Source organism: Strongylocentrotus purpuratus, unplaced genomic scaffold (assembly GCF_000002235.5).
Source record: "Strongylocentrotus purpuratus isolate Spur 01 unplaced genomic scaffold, Spur_5.0 spur5_scaffold_19, whole genome shotgun sequence".
Taxonomy (NCBI): Eukaryota; Metazoa; Echinodermata; class Echinoidea; order Camarodonta; family Strongylocentrotidae; genus Strongylocentrotus; species Strongylocentrotus purpuratus.
The window spans coordinates 24,037,389-24,056,016 of record NW_022145604.1 but is presented as its reverse complement, the minus strand read 5'-3'; the positions used below and the strand labels follow the sequence as shown (position 1 = coordinate 24,056,016).

The 18,628-nt window shown below is 39.6% G+C and overlaps 1 protein-coding gene across 1 annotated transcript in view; it reads right to left on the bottom strand.

The window, feature by feature from the left end:
* The window catches only part of LOC115926134 (elongator complex protein 2-like), a 33,907-nt gene extending 15,911 nt beyond the window's left edge, over nucleotides 1-17,996 (bottom strand). Inside the window, exons 1-8 of the mRNA XM_030990651.1 lie at nucleotides 17,848-17,996; nucleotides 15,931-16,107; nucleotides 14,052-14,346; nucleotides 12,939-13,070; nucleotides 11,756-11,893; nucleotides 10,901-10,996; nucleotides 7,917-8,020; nucleotides 6,435-6,554 (exon numbers count right to left, since the gene is read on the bottom strand). Coding sequence (XP_030846511.1) covers nucleotides 6,435-6,554; nucleotides 7,917-8,020; nucleotides 10,901-10,996; nucleotides 11,756-11,893; nucleotides 12,939-13,070; nucleotides 14,052-14,346; nucleotides 15,931-16,107; nucleotides 17,848-17,973 — 1,188 coding nt within the window. The 5' untranslated portion in view covers nucleotides 17,974-17,996. The remainder of the gene's footprint in view (nucleotides 1-6,434; nucleotides 6,555-7,916; nucleotides 8,021-10,900; nucleotides 10,997-11,755; nucleotides 11,894-12,938; nucleotides 13,071-14,051; nucleotides 14,347-15,930; nucleotides 16,108-17,847) is intronic.
* Between the last annotated feature and the right edge of the window lie 632 nt (nucleotides 17,997-18,628).

Here is an 18,628-nt window from a genome sequence, read left to right as displayed (position 1 = left end):
ATTGGGGAATCTTTGGGTCTCACAGGTTTAGAATTAAGGGATTTCTTAAAGGTAGAACAGGACAGAGAGAGGGATAAGAGAGCAGAAGAGCGTGAGCGATTGAAGGAGGAAAAAGAATTGGCAGAAATTAGGTTGAAAATAGAAAGTGTAAAGCTTGAGCAACGAGGTAACCAGGATAGTAATAACAGTACTCATAATATTCGTCCCCCTAAACTTCCCTCATTTGTTTGTGGTAAAGACAAATTAGATGTTTATTTACTTAGATTTGAACGTTATGCGGTTGCGCAAAAGTGGCCGTCAAATGTTTGGGCTGTAAATTTAAGTGCTCTGTTAACGGGAAAAGCCTTGGACACTTACTCCCGGTTGAGTGAAGACGATGCTCAAGATTATAATGTAGTGAAGACAGCGATATTGCAGCGGTACTCGCTTACTAGTGACGGTTTCAGAAAGAAATTTCGGAGTTCGAAACCTGATTCGGGTGAGACAGCCGAGCAATTTATCATCAGGCTCAGGAGTTATGTTGATAAATGGATTGAGATGTCGGGACGCCAGAAGACGTTCACCGATGTAGTGGAGCTGTTCCTCATAGAGCAGTTTTACACTACCTGCTCGAAAGATATGGAGACTTTCATAAAGGAACGAAAGCCGAAGGGACTCAAGGAGGTCATAGAGATTGCCGACTGCTTTGTAGAAGCAAGATCGGGATGGCAGGGTGGGACTGGTAAGTCACACACCATTAAACCCACTTCTCCTCCTCTGCATGCAGGCTCGAAACCAGCAGGCTCGAAACCATCAGACAGGTCGCAAAGCCGTCCTGGGGGTTGTTTTATCTGTGGGAAACTAGGGCATCAGGCAAAGCATTGCACGCAACGGAAGAGGAAAGAGGTTGCAGCTGCGGGAGCTGAGATTCAGAGTGAATCGGACAGGACGTCGAGCATGCCGAAGCAACCTCAGAGACAGGTCCATGACAGAGATACAGATTCACTTCCGGAGTCGACTGGTCGGGATAAAAGAAGGGTGAATCGTCATGAGTCGGAAATGTACGATGTTAATGCATGTTTGGTAATAGTGTCTTGTTTCTCATGTACAGATGTAGAAGGAGAAGTCACTGGGATACAATCGGAGTTGGCATTGCCGATAGTTAGTGTTGCTGGTGGAGCTAAACCCCTCCAGCTTATGCCAGTCAAAGAAGGGATCATCAACGGCAAGCGTGTCAAAGTCTTGAGGGATAGCGGATGTTCCACAACATTTGTGAAGATGGGACTTATCAAGCCAGACCAATTTGCTGGGGAAGAAAGGAGGTGCCTCATGATAGATCGTACTATGAGGACGTTCCCCGTTGCTAAGGTAACGCTTGACTCTCCCTTCTTCATTGGTGAGGTGGAAGCATTGTGTGTGGATAATCCTATCTATGATGTAGTTCTTGGGAATATTCCAGGTGTTCGAGAACCGAAGGATCCGGACGAAGACTGGAATGGTGATACATGTCTAGCTGTAGAGACAAGAAATCAGCGGAAGAAAGAAAGCAAACCTATCCAAAAGTTGAAGGTACCAAAGCAGACTGACGTTGCTACCGCTGAAGAATTCCGAAAAGAGCAAGCTAATGACGCAACGTTGGGGCGTATACGAGAGCAAGCCGAATCGGGAGTAGTCAAGACGACTAGAAATGGGAACCGGTCACTCTTTCGAAGAAAACAAGGATTGTTATATCGCGAGTTCCAATCCGCATCAGGTGATGTCACCCATCAGTTAGTTGTTCCTTGTAAATTCAGAGGACAGATTCTGCGGCTTGCACATGAGTGTCTATTGGGTGGGCACCTAGGATCACATAAAACCGCAGAAAGAATCTTACAGAATTTCTTCTGGGGTGGTGTAAGAGCGGACACATCTCGATTTTGTAGGTCGTGTGATGTGTGCCAGCGCTCAGTGTACAAGGGTACGGTAAGGAAAATACCATTGGGGGTTACTCCCTTAATTGATGAGCCATTTCACCGTGTGGCTGTTGACATTGTTGGCCCTATCGCTCCTATGACGTCACGAGGTTGTCGGTATATACTGACGCTCATGGACTACGCGACAAGGTATCCTGAAGCTGTTCCACTTAAGAACATAGATACAGTGTCCGTAGCGGAAGCTCTTTTCAGCATCTTCACTAGAGTTGGATTTCCCCATGAGATGTTAACTGACCGTGGGACACAGTTCGTGTCAGATGTGATGCAAGAAGTGAATAGACTAATGTCAGTACGCCACCTTACTACAACTCCCTATCATCCGGCCTGTAATGGTCTCGTTGAGAAGTTTAACGGGACGCTTAAACAGATGCTTAAGAAGATGGCGGAGGAGAGACCCACTGACTGGGATCGATATATAGATGCACTCCTCTTCGCATATCGCGAAGCACCTCACGACAGCACAGGATTCTCTCCATTCGAACTTCTCTATGGACGAGAGGTGAGGGGCCCCTTGATGATCCTGCGGGAACTTTGGGCAAATGATGAAAGCACGGATGCTGAGACAAAAACCACATACCAGTATGTGATGGATCTGTGTGAGAAGTTGGAAAATACAGTCCAGCCTGTGAAAGAGCAACTGACGAAATCGCAGTCTGCGTATCGAGCGCAGTACAACAAGAAAGCCAAGGCTAGGTCTTTCAAGGTTGGAGATGAGGTGTTACTACTACTTCCTACAGACAGGAATAAGTTACTGATGCACTGGAAAGGCCCTTTCAAGGTAGTAGGTAGAGTTGGTAAACTCGACTACAGAGTTGACCTTGCTGGAATTCGGATGCTGGAATAAAATATCCAGCAGTAGCAGGTGTATCTGTCATTGAAGAAATTGACGAGGTCAATGATGACGAAGATGCACAGACGACAACCAAGATGAGGGTAAACGAGCAACTCATCGAAGTCCCCAGCCTGAGACAGACTCAGACAGTTGCTGATGTCTGCATTGGAGACACACTTTCTGAGGAGCAGAATAATCAGCTGAGGCGACTTATCGGTAATTATTCGGACGTTTTTACAGATGTTCCTAGCGTGACCAGTTTGGGTCATCACGACATCAAGTTGACAGATCCTCGACCGGTAAAGTCCAAGCCATATCCTCTTCCTCACGCTCTCCGACAGGTGGTTGGTGACGAAGTCAGAGATGCTCGAGCTTGGGGTGATTGAGCCCTCATCATCCCCATATGCCTCTCCGGTGGTTTTGGTCAAGAAGCCGGACGGGTCTAACCGATTTTGCTGTGATTACCGTAAGCTGAATATGAACACAGTATCAGACGCAGAGCCCATACCTGACCAAGAGGAAATCTTCACTGCGTTAGCGAAGGATCACTACTTCAGCAAACTGGATCTCACTAAAGGATACTGGCAAATTCCCCTTACTGAGAATGCCAAACCCCGTACAGCCTTTATCACCCCTAATGGCCTTTTCCAATTCAAGACAATGCCATTTGGTTTGATTAATGCCCCGGCCACCTTTAGTAGAGTTATGCGAACTTTACTTCGTGATCTTGATGGAGTTCATAACTTCATTGATGATATCTTGGTACACACAGTTTCTTGGGAGAAACATCTTGAGGTTCTGAAAGAACTCCTAAGTCGCTTACGCACAGCCAATATGAAGGCAAAGCCGAGCAAGTGTAGTCTTGCTCAAGAGTCTCTAGATTTCTTGGGACATAGGGTTGGTGGTGGAAAGCTCCAACCAATGACGAATAAGATTCAGGCGGTACAAGAAGCACCAAGACCCGAAACGAAACGACAGCTGAGGTCATTTCTCGGCCTAGCGAGTTACTATCGGAAGTTCGTACCTTGTTTCGCAGAAATAGCCGTACCCCTGACGAATCTGACAAAGAAAGGCAAATCAAACACCGTAGAGTGGGGAGAGACTGAAGAGAGAGCTTTTCGATGTCTCAAGAGCAAGATCTCAAATGCTCCAATCTTGCATCTGCCTGATGTCGACCGCCCATTCATACTTCGAACTGACGCCTCCGAGACTGGTATAGGTGCAGTCTTATTACAGGAGTTCGACGATGAAAAGTTTCCGGTGGCGTTTGCAAGTAGAAAGTTGTTGGATCGAGAAACGAGATACTCTACCATCGAGCGAGAGTGTCTTGCTGTAGTCTGGGCAGTACAAAAATTCGAAGCCTATCTCTACGGTAGGGAATTCGTACTCGAGGTTGACCACGAACCTCTTCGCGCTCTTCGTCGAGGGAAGCTCGCGAACGGACGTGTACTCAGATGGGCGCTTGCCTTACAGTCTTACAGATATCGCGTACAAGCGATAAAGGGTAAAGAAAACGTAGGAGCAGATTATATGAGTCGTATTTGCTGAATATAAAGGGAATGTAGAAATACACATTTTGTGTTGGTTAGTGTTAGAGTCCCAAAATATTTTCTGAAAAAGGGGGTAAATTGTCAGAGTAAAATAGGAAATTTGTTCTTATTTTATTTGTTTTCCTATTTTCAAGGTCATCTAGACATTAGAGGGCGTTAGTGATAGAAAATATTTCGCTTGTCTGAATATATGCAAATTAGGGTGTGGTGCCGAGAATGCTTAAAGGTGTGTACGTGTGGACTTAAATCAGGGCAGTTGACTAGAAGACGAGGTTGTAGCTGGACGTGTGAGAGGTCTTGAACATGTACCCTTATGTGTGTTGTGGAAGTTGCTACCAGAACCTTGATTTTGTATTCGGCGCAAGCAGTCCTTTTCCTCAGGCGACACCGGTACGAGAGGTATCCTCCATGTAGCCCAGAACCTCGATTTTCCTGCCATTGGCAAAATTTTGTCAACATAACTGTAAGTAGCTTTCTATACATAACCTATGTGTGATAATGAGATTCAGATAATTTACATGTTTACAGTGTGCAAGAAGCACCACGTTAGAGCAAATTAGCTCGTATGTGTATCAAAAGTAATTATTCACGAACACGTGACGAAAGAGCCGTTCATGAAATATCGTTCTCCTGAGCGTCGTTCGATAGGGATAATTATATACGTTTATTGATATAAATGCTTTAACGCTTCATGCATACATTTTGAAATTATATGTAAAAGAACATTATATTTTGTGTTAATGAATTAACGCAGTACAACCTAGTAGTAATGATGAGAAACAAGTTATTATTGAAATTATTGTGCTAGAAATGACTTAATTTCTCTAACGAATTTTTATTGACATAACAAAATTCTTATAATGATTGATTAAGTTTGTGGGTCATCATCCTTCCGACACAAGTCTCCAGGGATCTATTCCTCGTAGAAACCATGTCGGTTTTGGATCTTCTGATATAGCAATTAAATCTATTTTTGCCTGGGTCAGTTAGATTGGTGACCCTAGTTAATAATGAAATGAAAGTGTAGTGGAAGGAAACCATGTTGGTTTTGTTATAACCGGATAAAGAAAGTCTGGTGAAATAACCTTTATTATTTCATCGTTTGCTTTATTCGAAAATGAGTATTAGAAATAAGCGTTGAAACCGTAGAAATTAAATATCATGTATTTTGAAGGATATATTGATAATTTCATTTATATCAGTAAGAGCGGACAAGAACGTTCTTCACTACTAACTAGTAGCACGCTGAGCGTCGTCAAATAAGCATCCAAGCATCGAATCGTCGAATTAGCATCCAAGCATCGAATCGTCGAATTAGCATCCAAGCATCGGATCGTCGAATTAGCATCCGAGAACCGCCGAGTCAGTATATCCGGGATCTTGAAGCACGTGACCGATTGCCGTAACAAGCGATTACGGGACATCAACCTTCACAAGTCTCCAAGCATCGAATCGTCGTAGGAACCATGTCGGTATTTGATCTTTTGATATAGCAAATACCAAGCAAAAGGCTTTCGCCTTATTTCGGACAATTGTCTTAATTTCGGACACTTTAAAAACTGGGAAGTTAACTTGTACGAATTACACTCGTGGGTATTGGAATAATTAAATGACTGTACGTATTTGTAATATTTGTGTAACAGCAGATTTATATGAATTGGGAAATTAACTTTAGACGGGATTACACTTTTGGGTATTGGAGTAATTAAATGACCGTACGTATATGTAATATTTCTGTAACAGCAGATGTCTATGAATTTAGATGTTGGTGTAGTTGTCAAATAAAAGTCTGTAAAACTCATTTATGAGAGTCGTTGTGGCTATTTTGTATATCTTGACATCTGTCAAAAATGACACTCCTAGCACAGTTTTTCTAGGGGCTATAGTTTAAACTGCACCATCATTAATTGTTCTATCCAACTTAACCTCTGCTTTCCATGATGTCTTGGGTGCCATCATGGTCCAGAAATGGAAAGTTTTCTTGCGATCCTTCGGAGTCGTTCTTTGGGGGATAAAGGTAATGGTACAAATTGTACATGTATGTTTTACTACAAAGTGTTCCATCAGACTTACCCGTCCTTCCCCTGATGCCTTGGGCGCCTCCTTGGTCCAGAGATGGAAAGCACCCTGGTAGCCATGTGATAGGATAGCCTCACCATCCGGGCTAAACTGACAGCCATACAGCCCCAGGGTATTACCTCCTACTTCTCCCACTCGAACCTGTCCAAGGTTAAATAATAATAATAATAACTTCTACTTTATATACTTGTATATCAAAGTGCTTTACAATATTGATGCAAGTAAAACTAAACAGAGAAATGACAAGAGAACACAAGTGAAATTATCACACATAAGATAATAAGGTAAGGTAACAATTTAAGAACTACTGGTAGGTTGAATATGCCTTTTCCATTAGATTCGCTTTTAGTTTAAAAAAAAAAAGAAGTAATATCAGAGATGCAACAAATGGAGGCTGGAAGAGAATTCCACAAACGTGGAGCAGAGCATGAAAAGGACCTATCACCAAAGTATTTTGTTTTTGCTTTTTTAATGGTCAAGAGAGTTTGATTTGCAGAACAAAGGAGCCTATTTGGCCAATGACAGAGTCTTCTCATTCTACACTATATCCCAAGTTGGCCACCCAATATTAAAATGTGCATCTTCTTTTTTATCTTCATATATCAAATTGAAATCCAACTACATTGTACCACATACATCTGTAAATCTTGATGCACACCCCCTCTTTCTTTCTTTTTCTTTTCTCTCTCTCTCTCTCTCTTTCCCCTTTTACCAACATTTGTTCCTCCATATTCGTATAATTATGTATCCATTGAGGGTAGTCATGCTATCAAGCTTTACTTATTTTGTCAACCCTCCTGTTTGATTTTTGTTGTTGATTAGTCACAGTCAGCCTTACTTTATTCGACATTATATTATTTTGAAATGTGTAAAATTTGCAATGGTTTGTTTGTTATATATTTGTAAAAATGCAAAAGAAAAAGAAAATCAAACAGAAATAAATCAATCAAATCAAAATCAAATTATGGCTTGTTCACACATGACTCAGGAAGTGAAGGATTCTGTTTCTATTATTTTTTTATTTTTTTTGTGGGTTTATACTAGATAATTGGGAAGCAGGGATGGAGCTGCACACAACAAATTTTCCTACACGTACTCACTGTGTTTTATAGGATACAGAAATGTCAAGCATATTATGCTTACTGTACATGTAAATCCTTATAAAAATAATTCACTGCGGCTTACAGCATCACATGTTTATCCATAGGAGATTAGAACATTTTCTTGTAACATTCTTTCCTGATTGTTTGATACAAGGTGTTCTTGGACTATACACAAGAAATTAAATGTAACACATATATATATGTACAAACAGTCATTCGAGTGTCATGTATAAGATTAGGTACCTGCATACAAATACATGTAAACAATTCAATTGCAAACAAATTTTGGAAGATGTTGTGAAACAGCATATATGAAAAATCAAATATTTAAAAGGAGAGGAAATAAATATCCACTGATGACCCATGAACTGCCTTCATGGAACCAAAAGTTTATTCTCACCTCGTCGATCCACATTGCATTTTGGTCATCAAACCTCCAGATAATCATGGTCTTGTCCATCGAGGCTGACAATAGGCACAAAGGCTGGTGATATTTACCATTTCCTAAAAGTAAGAATAGAGATAACCAACCAAATAGATTGAAATATTTCATTGAGTACAGGAAGGATTTGAGCTGACATCTCCAGTCTTGTTTTTTAAAAATCTTGTTTTGTTTGACTGTGTTTTCGGTTCGGTTACCATTTCCATAGAGTAAATTCACAATGTGTAAGCTAAATGCATCAATTACATGTAGGTGGTTGCATCTTAAAGTGACTTGGTAACATTGTTGAAGGTTGATGAAAAAATTGCTTAATTTTTGTATAAAATGTTACTTACTATATTCCTTCTACTATACTAAACCTCTGACATGCAAAAAATCGTGAAAAAATTCTCAAACCACAGAGATATCTATGGTTTTCTTTGAAGGAGTCGATGTATGACACCCTCTAACAGTGATTAACAGTAAATTCTCCCAACCATTTTTGAATTTTCCTAACCGTTTTTTCCATGAAAAAAAGACATAAAACAGGCTATAAAAAATCTGTCAACACTTAAAGGTCTGGAATGGAATGTAGAGCCATTTTATTGCTTTGTGACGATTTCCTTTCACCTAAAATGTAATTAAATTATAATAATATAGTTGGGAGAATTAAGGAATCAATCAGATCAGTTTTTCCCAATTTGTACCATGAATAATGGTCCGTTTTCACTCAAATTTTCAGATTATCTTTAATTGTAAATCTAGCATTGAAGTCACTACCTTAGCACCACTATCTCTCATCTGAATAATGTTACCACGTCCCTTTAAGAAATCCACACAGAAAAAAAAATACTGGTTAACAACGACTACAACCAAACAAAAACCCCAGTTCATTTAATAACTTTGCCTCTTGATTACTGAATTCTTTCATTCTAATGTACATATAATACAAGGACTAACTGGTTCTTATGAGCAATGGGTTCAAGCCAAGCCATTTTGTTGTAAAAGTAGGTTTTTGTGAGATTGATATCCATCTAAGACACAGGGCACTTACTCCGTTTTGTGTCATGGTTGGTAAAATTCTCGCAGTGACGTAGCATATATACGGTTAAAGGGAAGGTTGAGTTCTGTTGCAGAGGGTGCTACACAAAATAATTTTTTTTGTGAGATTTTTTTTAATGACAAAATCATATTTGTTTGATCAAAATCGGTTCAGAGACGGCTGAAATATCCATAAATATAACGATTTCTAATACTTGTCAGGGTGCTACAAGAATTTTTTTCACCACTTGCCCTGTCGGGCAAGTGGGTTTTCAATTTACTTGCCCAAACAATATTTCCACTTGCCCAAAACTTTAAAGCGAAAAAGGACTCGAGGTTAAAGCATTTATTATCTCGTAATGATAAGTTAGTGTTTTAGATAGCAAATTAATGCACATACATGTACAGTGTAACTGTACTGAATAATAACCTAATATGTCAAAGAAAATGGTCAACAAAGGATGGTTGAAGGTTTAAAAAACGCATTTTATTGATTCTCCATAAATAATCAGATTCACATGAATCTCGGCAAGGTAGAATGGTTCAAGCAGGTTTAAGTTTTTAATATTCAGTCATGTAAAAAAGCATAATGACCCTGTTGTAAAAAATATGATACAAACATGTCATTAATGGTAGCCACATGTACCATGGTGCAACATCACATGATCAGCAGTATGACAAGGATTCCACATGATTGTGTATTGAAATTTGTAAATTCTTACTAAATAATAATATTGAAGATATTTTACGATAAATCTCGGATAAGTATGCGAAAACTAGACTAAACAACGTCGCTAAAACCATGAAAACAAAACAACAACGGCTTATATTCTGGGGTCTCGATACTATTATCAAAATGACTCGCTCGGTCGGATCTTGAGACCGCAGTAATAAATTGAAAACGAGACAAAAACATTCATCTGATTTATATGAGCAGCGAGTTTTAAATAATATGTTCACAATCATTAACAGTCATTATGAATAAATATCAAACATTTGACTTTTTGTACTTACTAGAAAATCCCTGTTGTTTATTCCATTCCGATTCGCACGTGTTCATTTCCCTAGAATAACGACGTCATATTTGGCGTGATTCAACCAATCGGCAATCAGAGAATAGCAAAGGCCTGTCGGTGCGGCCTGCAGAGCTAGAGAGAGAGAGCGCGAATAAGCTTGGAGCTGGTACGATCGCGCTAGCTGTCTCTAGCTAGCTCACGGCCGGCCGTGCGTGGAGGCGGAGCGGCATTCATGGCTTGAAGTGTCACTGTTGCATGCGCGCTGAGCTAGCTGAGCTGGCTAGCTGTCTGTGAAGTTTTTTCGAAATCGGAACGATCGCTTTTTTGCTTCTGGATTTTGACGACGGGTAAGAAGTTGACGGGTGAATGGTAGAGTTCTTGGACACTAGGAAATTACTGTAAAAGTATCACTTGCCCGAATCGGGCAAGTGATAATTTGATTTACTTGCCCGACGGCTCAATTTGGTTGCCCCGGGACGTCGGGCAAGCGGGTTTGTCGCGCCCTGCTTGTGTACCACCACAAATATTAGATAATTTGAACCAGCCGTTGAAAGCCGTTGAAAAAACAAAATAGCGCCTTTTATGTTGTATTTCAGCCAATGCCGATGTTGGGTTTTTTGTTGGCTTTTTCGTGTTGGTTATATTACGCACAATCAGCCAGCCCATGTATTATTATTATTAATTAATTAATTAATTAACGGTCACCATATTTTTTGGATCGTATTGGCTAAATTTCACACATTTTGGGGTCTAAAATTACCTTCTTAGCAATTTTAGGTCATAAAAGGGCACTAGTAATGTCATAGATAAGAATAAGAGCAATATCCATGCAATTTGAAGGCAATTGCGATCTGAAAACAGAACTCAACTATCCCTTTAATAAAATCTTCATACAGCTTTACGTACCCTTCCTGGATGGCTTTTGCCAGTGTACTGCATAGATCCACTGCTCATGACCAGCTAATACAGACTCCAGGCTCACAGCATACCTCTGCTCTGAAACTACATAGATTGTACAAATTGGTTAATGATAAAGTTGAGTACTTGATCTAAGTGCATGTCACAAGCCTGATTGTAATTTGAGTAAAATCGCATTGCAAAAGCCTGAATAGCAACTAGCATTGTAATTGTACATGTATCTGTAAACACTGCATTAATAATTGATAATAATAATTATAGGCATTTCTACAGAAATTCTATTCCGAGGCGCATTAATTATTACACCGACTGTAGCCCAGCTGCCATTACAGCGCTCCAGCATTTCAAGGAATTAATTCCTGCCAGGTACCCATTTTCCTCACCTGGGTCGAGTGAAGCAAATGAAGACTAATGCCTTGCCAAAGGACATTAGCGCCGTGTCGGGGATCGAACCACAACCTTCGAATTTCAAGTCAAGTGCTTAAACCACTCGACTACGACACTCCTATTAACTGTAAACACTGCATTACTCAGGTATGATAGTGAGCACTAAAAAAAAAGAATTTTTTTTCCCCCTCAACCACACCCCCCTTGAGTAAAAAACAAAGAAGAAGAGGAATAGGAGGGGGGGGGGAATAGCATCTAACAACATTCCCCCCTTTGAGTAAGAAAATTGGGGGGAAATAGGGAAAAATAGAGGAAATAAGGGGAAAATTGGGGAAAAAAATATTTTTAAAAATCAGGAAGAAAAAAAATCTGGTAACAAATATCTGGATTTTTTTTTAGAAATCAGGAAACAGATTTAAATTGGGTAATTATCAGGCCTGATTACTGAAATCTTACCTTGATGAAACACGGTGAAGGTATTCTTCTTGAGTTGGATCTCTGTATCTTGAGCAGCTTTGAGTCTGCTTGCTGATATCCTCCACACCCTGATGAAGCAATCTTGGGCACATGACGCTAAGAGAATATCACCATCATCTGAACACCACCAAAGCAAAATACAATCCATCTATTACTGGTACTCCATTTATAGTAAATGCAAAACAATACAGAACAGGGGGGTGTTTCACAAGTTGGACTTAAAAAATATGGAGAGCCATTTGTAGCCTTAAAATAAAATATATTCAAAAGCAAAAATTCAAGTATTTTAGACTTTTCATAAATTCCACATCAAGAACATGAAATTTCACATGATAAATGAAAATATGAATGATTTGAATCAACATTTTAAGCTTTTTAAAATAATTTTAGAAAATTTTTTTTCAAAGGTGCTAACGGCTTTCCATAATTGTTAAGTCCAACTTAGAGATAAGTTCGGCTAAGGATTTGTGTGAAACACCCCTCAGAATGGTTTACTGAACAATGCAATCCAGAGCTACCAAGTGTCACACATTATGCGTGACTAGTCTCGCATCAAGGGTCTGAAAAGGCTGTCATGCATGGCAACCATTTTTGTCAAGCATCAGGTCCAGACTGGGAAGAGAAAAAAAAAAGGTAGTAATTGCTAGACTACATACTGGCTGACCGCCTCGAGGCCTCAGCTAGCTCCTTGCAGGGCTCGTGTACGTATATCGCATGCACGTCGTAGCATGCATGCAGGCCGGTTATCACGTCGCGTCATGCGTGTGTGCGATTTTTCGAAACGTATACTATATGTACGCTATACACTGTACCCTCGTCCGCGCACTGGCACGGCGAGTCATTAAAAAGTTCACGCATAGTAGTGAGCACAATTTTTTTTTTTTGGTCCTTGAAAATTTAAAAATTTGCACCCCCCACCCCCCCCCCCCCCTTGATCGCCAGAGGGGGGGGGGGGGGGGGCCCAACCCTCCAAAAAGGTAAAAATTACGTGTTTTTACATGATTTTTTTTCTCAAGGGGGAGGGTGGGGGGGCAGGCCCCCCGTAAATCCGCCACTGGTGTAAACCCCGTCCCCTAATCCAGAGGAGGCATTAACACTTGGCCAAAAATGTCATCGCTCTCAGGTCATATTGTAACTAAACTTTTATTTTAATATTTCTTACCATCATGCGTGAAATCCAGTCCTCTAATCCAGTCCTCGTGACCAGAAAGACTCTGTACTCTGGTGAAGACACCATTGGACTCTGTGTATAAGTGCACCTTGCAGTCATCGCCACCCACAGCTAGCAGGGGAACTGTGTATTAAGTGAAATCAAAAGAAATTTATGTTGAGATGATCAGTCAGTATGACAAAACAATGCAGGCTTTGTGAAGTGTTGAATTTATACACTTTCGAGGGCCCTAAATAAACACAAGGTATGACAAGAATGAGTCAGCATACACATAAAGGTCCAGTTTTGTTGCATTATAGCTTTTGATTGATGCTGCATATTTTTCTATAAGAATAGAAATCCCTCTACAAGTACAAATTGGGAACATTATTTTTACAAAAATGTGTATAACTTTGAACGTTTGTCTTAGTTTCTATCAATATATATTCTTTTTAAAACCTTAAATGTAGAAATAGAAAATTACAAATCCTACCAACTTTTATTAGAAGGTTAATCAACTGAAGGGCTTGTTACATATCAAGGAATTGATAATAGCACTGATCGTGATCAAATCAATCTCTGTAGGAAATGTATGTACATGTATGATGCTCACTGATTTATGCTAATAAGCCTTCAGCAGTGATTCTCTTGGATCTAATGCATTTTCTGCCTTATTTTATCATCATCTTCAAATTGTTAATTTTGGGACGATCCCTTTAAAGCCCCACTGTACTACTTGTAGCTACAATGTACTTGCTCCCTCTATATAGAGGATAACCACCCGTCAGTGACCTTGCTCCCTCTTGACGCTACTTCACTGGAGGGCTTCAAGGGAGCGCTTCCACCAAGCATCTAGACCAAGAACTAGATAGTTTATTCCTTAGCACTACATCCTGACTTATGGATCCTGCTGAGTATCGTCGTAGAAGTAGAAGTAGAAGTATAGAAAACAATGCCTTAGCAATGCCCCTTGGTCCCCCATGATCCTCTTTTTCCTATGTTTATTGAGAGCTGACTTGATGAGATAACCACCTGTCAGTGACCTTGCAGGGTGGTCTAATCCCCCTGGCCAAACTAGTAGAGACAGCTTTAAAAAAATCAGTCCTGAACAATGATTGAACCTACCATTGCCGCTACTGATGACTGTCATTGCCACATCCACAGCAAAGCCCGATCCAAATGAAATGCACTGCTTCTCCACAAACACAAGCTCTCCTTCTGCTCCTCCTCCTCTTCCTTCTGTTCCTCCTTGCTCCTTTCTTTCTCTCCTCTCCCATATCCTGACAGTGGAGTCAGTGGATGCACTGACAATCAGAGTTCTGTGTGTGAAGCCAGATTCAGAGGAGGTTGGAATGGCAATGGCATCTACTGCTGTCACAGATCCAGTGTGGCCAGACAAGAAACTTGATAGAGCAAGCTGCTGAAGGATGGAAGGAAGGATCAATAAATGTTAAATGCATCGTTTAACAATGTTAAATCTGAGATGCACTGCCCTACATGTTATCAGTGTCTGTGCTATGGTGTAATCTTGAAGCCCTAAAAAAAATTGCGCTTCAAAATAACCAAGAAGTGCCTCCAAAAAAAAAAAACTTTGAGTGACCGGTTTTACCATACTCGTTTTCCCAAATAGACTGTAGTGTTATGAAAACCGCTAGGAAAACGCAAAATTTTATTTCAATTAACCCTGTAAACGATCATCAGATCGGCCGCTGATACCGATCCGATCAGGGGTGATCGGATAATAATTTCCGATCGCTAATCAATTGAAATGATCGGAAAAAAATCGGCAGAATTTTTTTAAAATTTTTAATGCCAAAATTTTTCAAGTTTTTGGCTATTAAATGCTCCAAAAAATTCATGGCTGGGATTATTTTGTCATTTGGAGTTGTTGTAGACCATTTATGTTGATATTTAGTGCCTTTTCATGACTTTGAAATTAATAATGTTGGTCTAAGAGCAGAGGCAAAACATGCGGGCCGCCATCTTGGATTATAATGTAGGTATTTTTTTTTTTTTTAATGACAAAAATTTTTAAGTTTTTGGCTATCAAATGCTCAAAAAAATTAATGGTTGGGATTATTTTGTCATTTAGAGTTGTTGTTGACCATGTTTGTTGATATTTAGTGCCTTTTCATGACTTTGAAATTCATAATATTGGTCTAAGAGCAGGGGCAAAACATGCGGGCCGCCGTCTTGGATTATAATGCATATCTACATTATAATGTAATGTAATGACATTTTCGTCATTTAAAAAAAAAAAAAAAAAAAAAAATTGGCCAATTTTTTTTGTCGATCTTCCGATCCGATACGGATCATAGGTGCGAGGGTGTCGCTCCGATCTTCCGCTCCGATCAGAGCCCCAACTTACAGGGTTAATTTCAATTTCCAATCATAAATATCTTGATTATCAGACAGGCGATCGCCTTGTAAAAGGCATAGGTTCCTGACTGATTATGATTGCAGCATGAGCTAAATCCAAGATTTTGTTTCAGAATCTGAGACAAAGTTACCCAATCCCTTTAAGCCCCATCCAGACATGAAGTGGTGATCACTCCAAAGCATCAAGGCAAAGTAAAATGGAATAAATGTGGTGCATTTTCATATAGAGGCCATTCTGGCGCATTTCCAAGATTTTCCCCTCATAAACTTGACCCTCAATGCTCACTTGTACAGTCAAACCTGCTTTGGTGACCACCTGTAATCAAAGACCACCTGTATACAAAGACCACACTTGTTGTATCCCTTGAATATTTTTTTCATGCAAACCTGTACTGAAGGAACCTGTACATAAAGACCACCTGCCTACAAGGACCACTTTTCAGGTTTCCCTTGAGTGGTCTTTAAAGACAGGTTTCATTGTATTTTAATTATGAGCAACTCTATTAGACATACAGTATGATATAACTTCAGGGCATCACTCCCCATTTTTCTGTACTAATCATTTATCAAAAGCAGTTAGTATCGGGGTAGACTTTCCCTTTAATCCCTTTGTTCTACTTCTTACCTCACTAACTGACCCACGCCAGAGAATAAGAGCACCATCAGTTGACCCAGATACAAGTTCCTCGTCTAAGTCCTGGACTTGCCCATGGTCTGATTCGCTGGACTCTATCCACCTTACACAATTGACTCGATCCTTGTGACCACTTAGTACGAAGGACATTGGAAGCATCCCATCAATCTAACAAAGAGAAAAAAGGGAAATAATCAAACTCAAATAAATTAAAAATGATAGATACATAAGTATTACTAATAAAAGTGTTAGAAATAAAATAAGCTGATTTTTTTTAAAACAAAGAAATGAATGAATAAATGAATGTTTTTATGCATGCTGACAAGATGTATTATAAGATGGGTAGAAGAATCCCTGCAATCTGATTGGTCAATTACCATGTAATTATTTTTACTGGATGCACGCGATATCGGCGATCGATACCACCGATATCCTTTAAAAAAAAAAAAAATGCTCAAATGAAATAGATCTGTGATGATGAGTTATTTGAAATATTTTTTTTTTTTTTTTGATAATTTTTTTTTTAGTGATAATTATTTTTTTCTTCATGTTTCTATTCTATTATTTTTTTTTTTTTAAAGTTTACAGTTTAATGTGCACTGACAATTTTGTTTTTAATTTCCCGATAAGTTAAAAATCATGCTTCGGTAAAAAAATCATGCATCCGGTTATTACCGGACGCATGATTTTGCCATGCATCCGGTAAATCTGTAAAATAACAAAATTTTGTATTTTTGACAATTTTTTGGGCCCCATCTTATAAAACAGATGATGCACAGGTTTAATTTGTGGGTTAGTGGAATTGTGTGCACGCGGTACCTTTGAATTTGGTCTAAACCATTCAAAGGCACGTTGTGCACACAATCCCTACCGACGCACTCAAACCTGTGCATCATTTGTATAATGAAAACAAATCTTGTGAGTGGTGACAAACGTATCAATCTATCCAATGGTGTTTCTGAACTTTCTCGATCGTGTCAATCAAATTAAACTTGATTCTCAATGAACAGGAATTTACAGGATGAATCATCTTCCATTTAGTATTTACTAGGAAAATACATTACATTTCAATTTAAAAGAAACAACAAAATGAGTGAAATATTACGAGGTAGGATACCAAAATCACTGATGAAAATAAAGTACAAACGATTTGTACAATACTACAAAAGTACAATCGAATTGTGAACTCTATTTTCCAAACCCCTCCCTGGACTTTGACATTGCTTGCTCTTGAAGTTTAAACAACACTTCAAAACCTTTTGGATTATGCGATTTTTATTATTCCATTTTGACAAATTGGTAATTCTCCAGATTCTGCCCAAAGTAGAAAAAAAGCCTGGAAAGAGGATAGTTACGCACTATTCATCACCTTCACGGCCACTGTAACCCTAACCCTAAACCTACCCCTAAAATTTTGAACTATTCTCTTTCCAGGCTTTTTTCTACTTTGGGTAGCGTCCGTCATTCAGCACTACAGAATGCGCTTGCGCACGATCTATGCTTACTAAATTTTTTGCTGTGAGCTGGCTGCATTGGTTTTGAAAAGGGTGGATTGATATCAGGTAAAATAAAGGTGATGTGGTTATTTGGCAAACTTATGGTAGGCCTAGTACCTATTTCCCACATACTTGCAGCTTCTTCTTCTACTTTTATGGGTTGTCCATCCTCCCGAGGATTTATCCCTCATAAAATGAAAGTCTCTGTACAAAGTCAATGTATTGGCATAGACTCCCAGCAAAATACAGCATAACATACCCCACGTCACAATACACGCACGATACGAACGCACAAACGCCCAACATAAAACTTACAGCACCAAAATCAACATGTGGGACAATGCTCAAGAGAATGCGAATGGCCTTCATTCAAATTATTAAACTTTCAATAGGAAATAAGTTATCAACTTACAGAAATTTTTGTTATCGCTACCGAGTTTGAAGTACCGATGGCAATCTGGCCATTTTTCCCCCATTGAACGCAATTTGGCACGCGATTGCACGCAATCGCGTGATATTCAGTTCGTAGAGATCCCATCACGTTTGACGTTGTATGGTAAGCCAAATGTGCCAAATCCTAGAGGGGAAAAAGTTTTTTTTTTTTTAATTAATTAATTAATTCATTCATTGATGTATTCATATGGAGGCTGGTAAAATCAAACAGTCATGGGTGTCGATCCCGGGGGGATGGGGGGGGGGGATATATCCCCCCCAATATTTCAGGTGGGGGGTGGCCTGTACAATCATCCCCCCCCCCCCCCAAAAAAAAAAAAATAATAATAAAATAGTTCATCATAAAAAAAAAACCAAAAAAAAATTAATGATGAGAGCCCGATGAGAGTAGTTAATGGTTATTACTCGCAAGATGACAATCAATATACACATTTTGGTATCTCATTTTCATAATACAAACATATATAAATAGAAAACGAGGTAAATGAGACGACCGTATATGAGACAAGAATAAATTGAATTCTCGCTCATACGGCTTCATCAGGAATTGATGAATTTATTCAATTTATTCAATCAACAGCATCATATAAATGCAGTGCGCCAAATGCAAAGCCGCAGCGTTAAAAAGCAACGAGCTTAGTAAATGTTCAGCGTGAAGTGCAAAAGTGCAAAAGAGAAGAAGAGAGTGGGAGACTGGGCGCGTAGCCAGGTGGTGGTGGGGGTCGTCGCCCCCCCCCCCC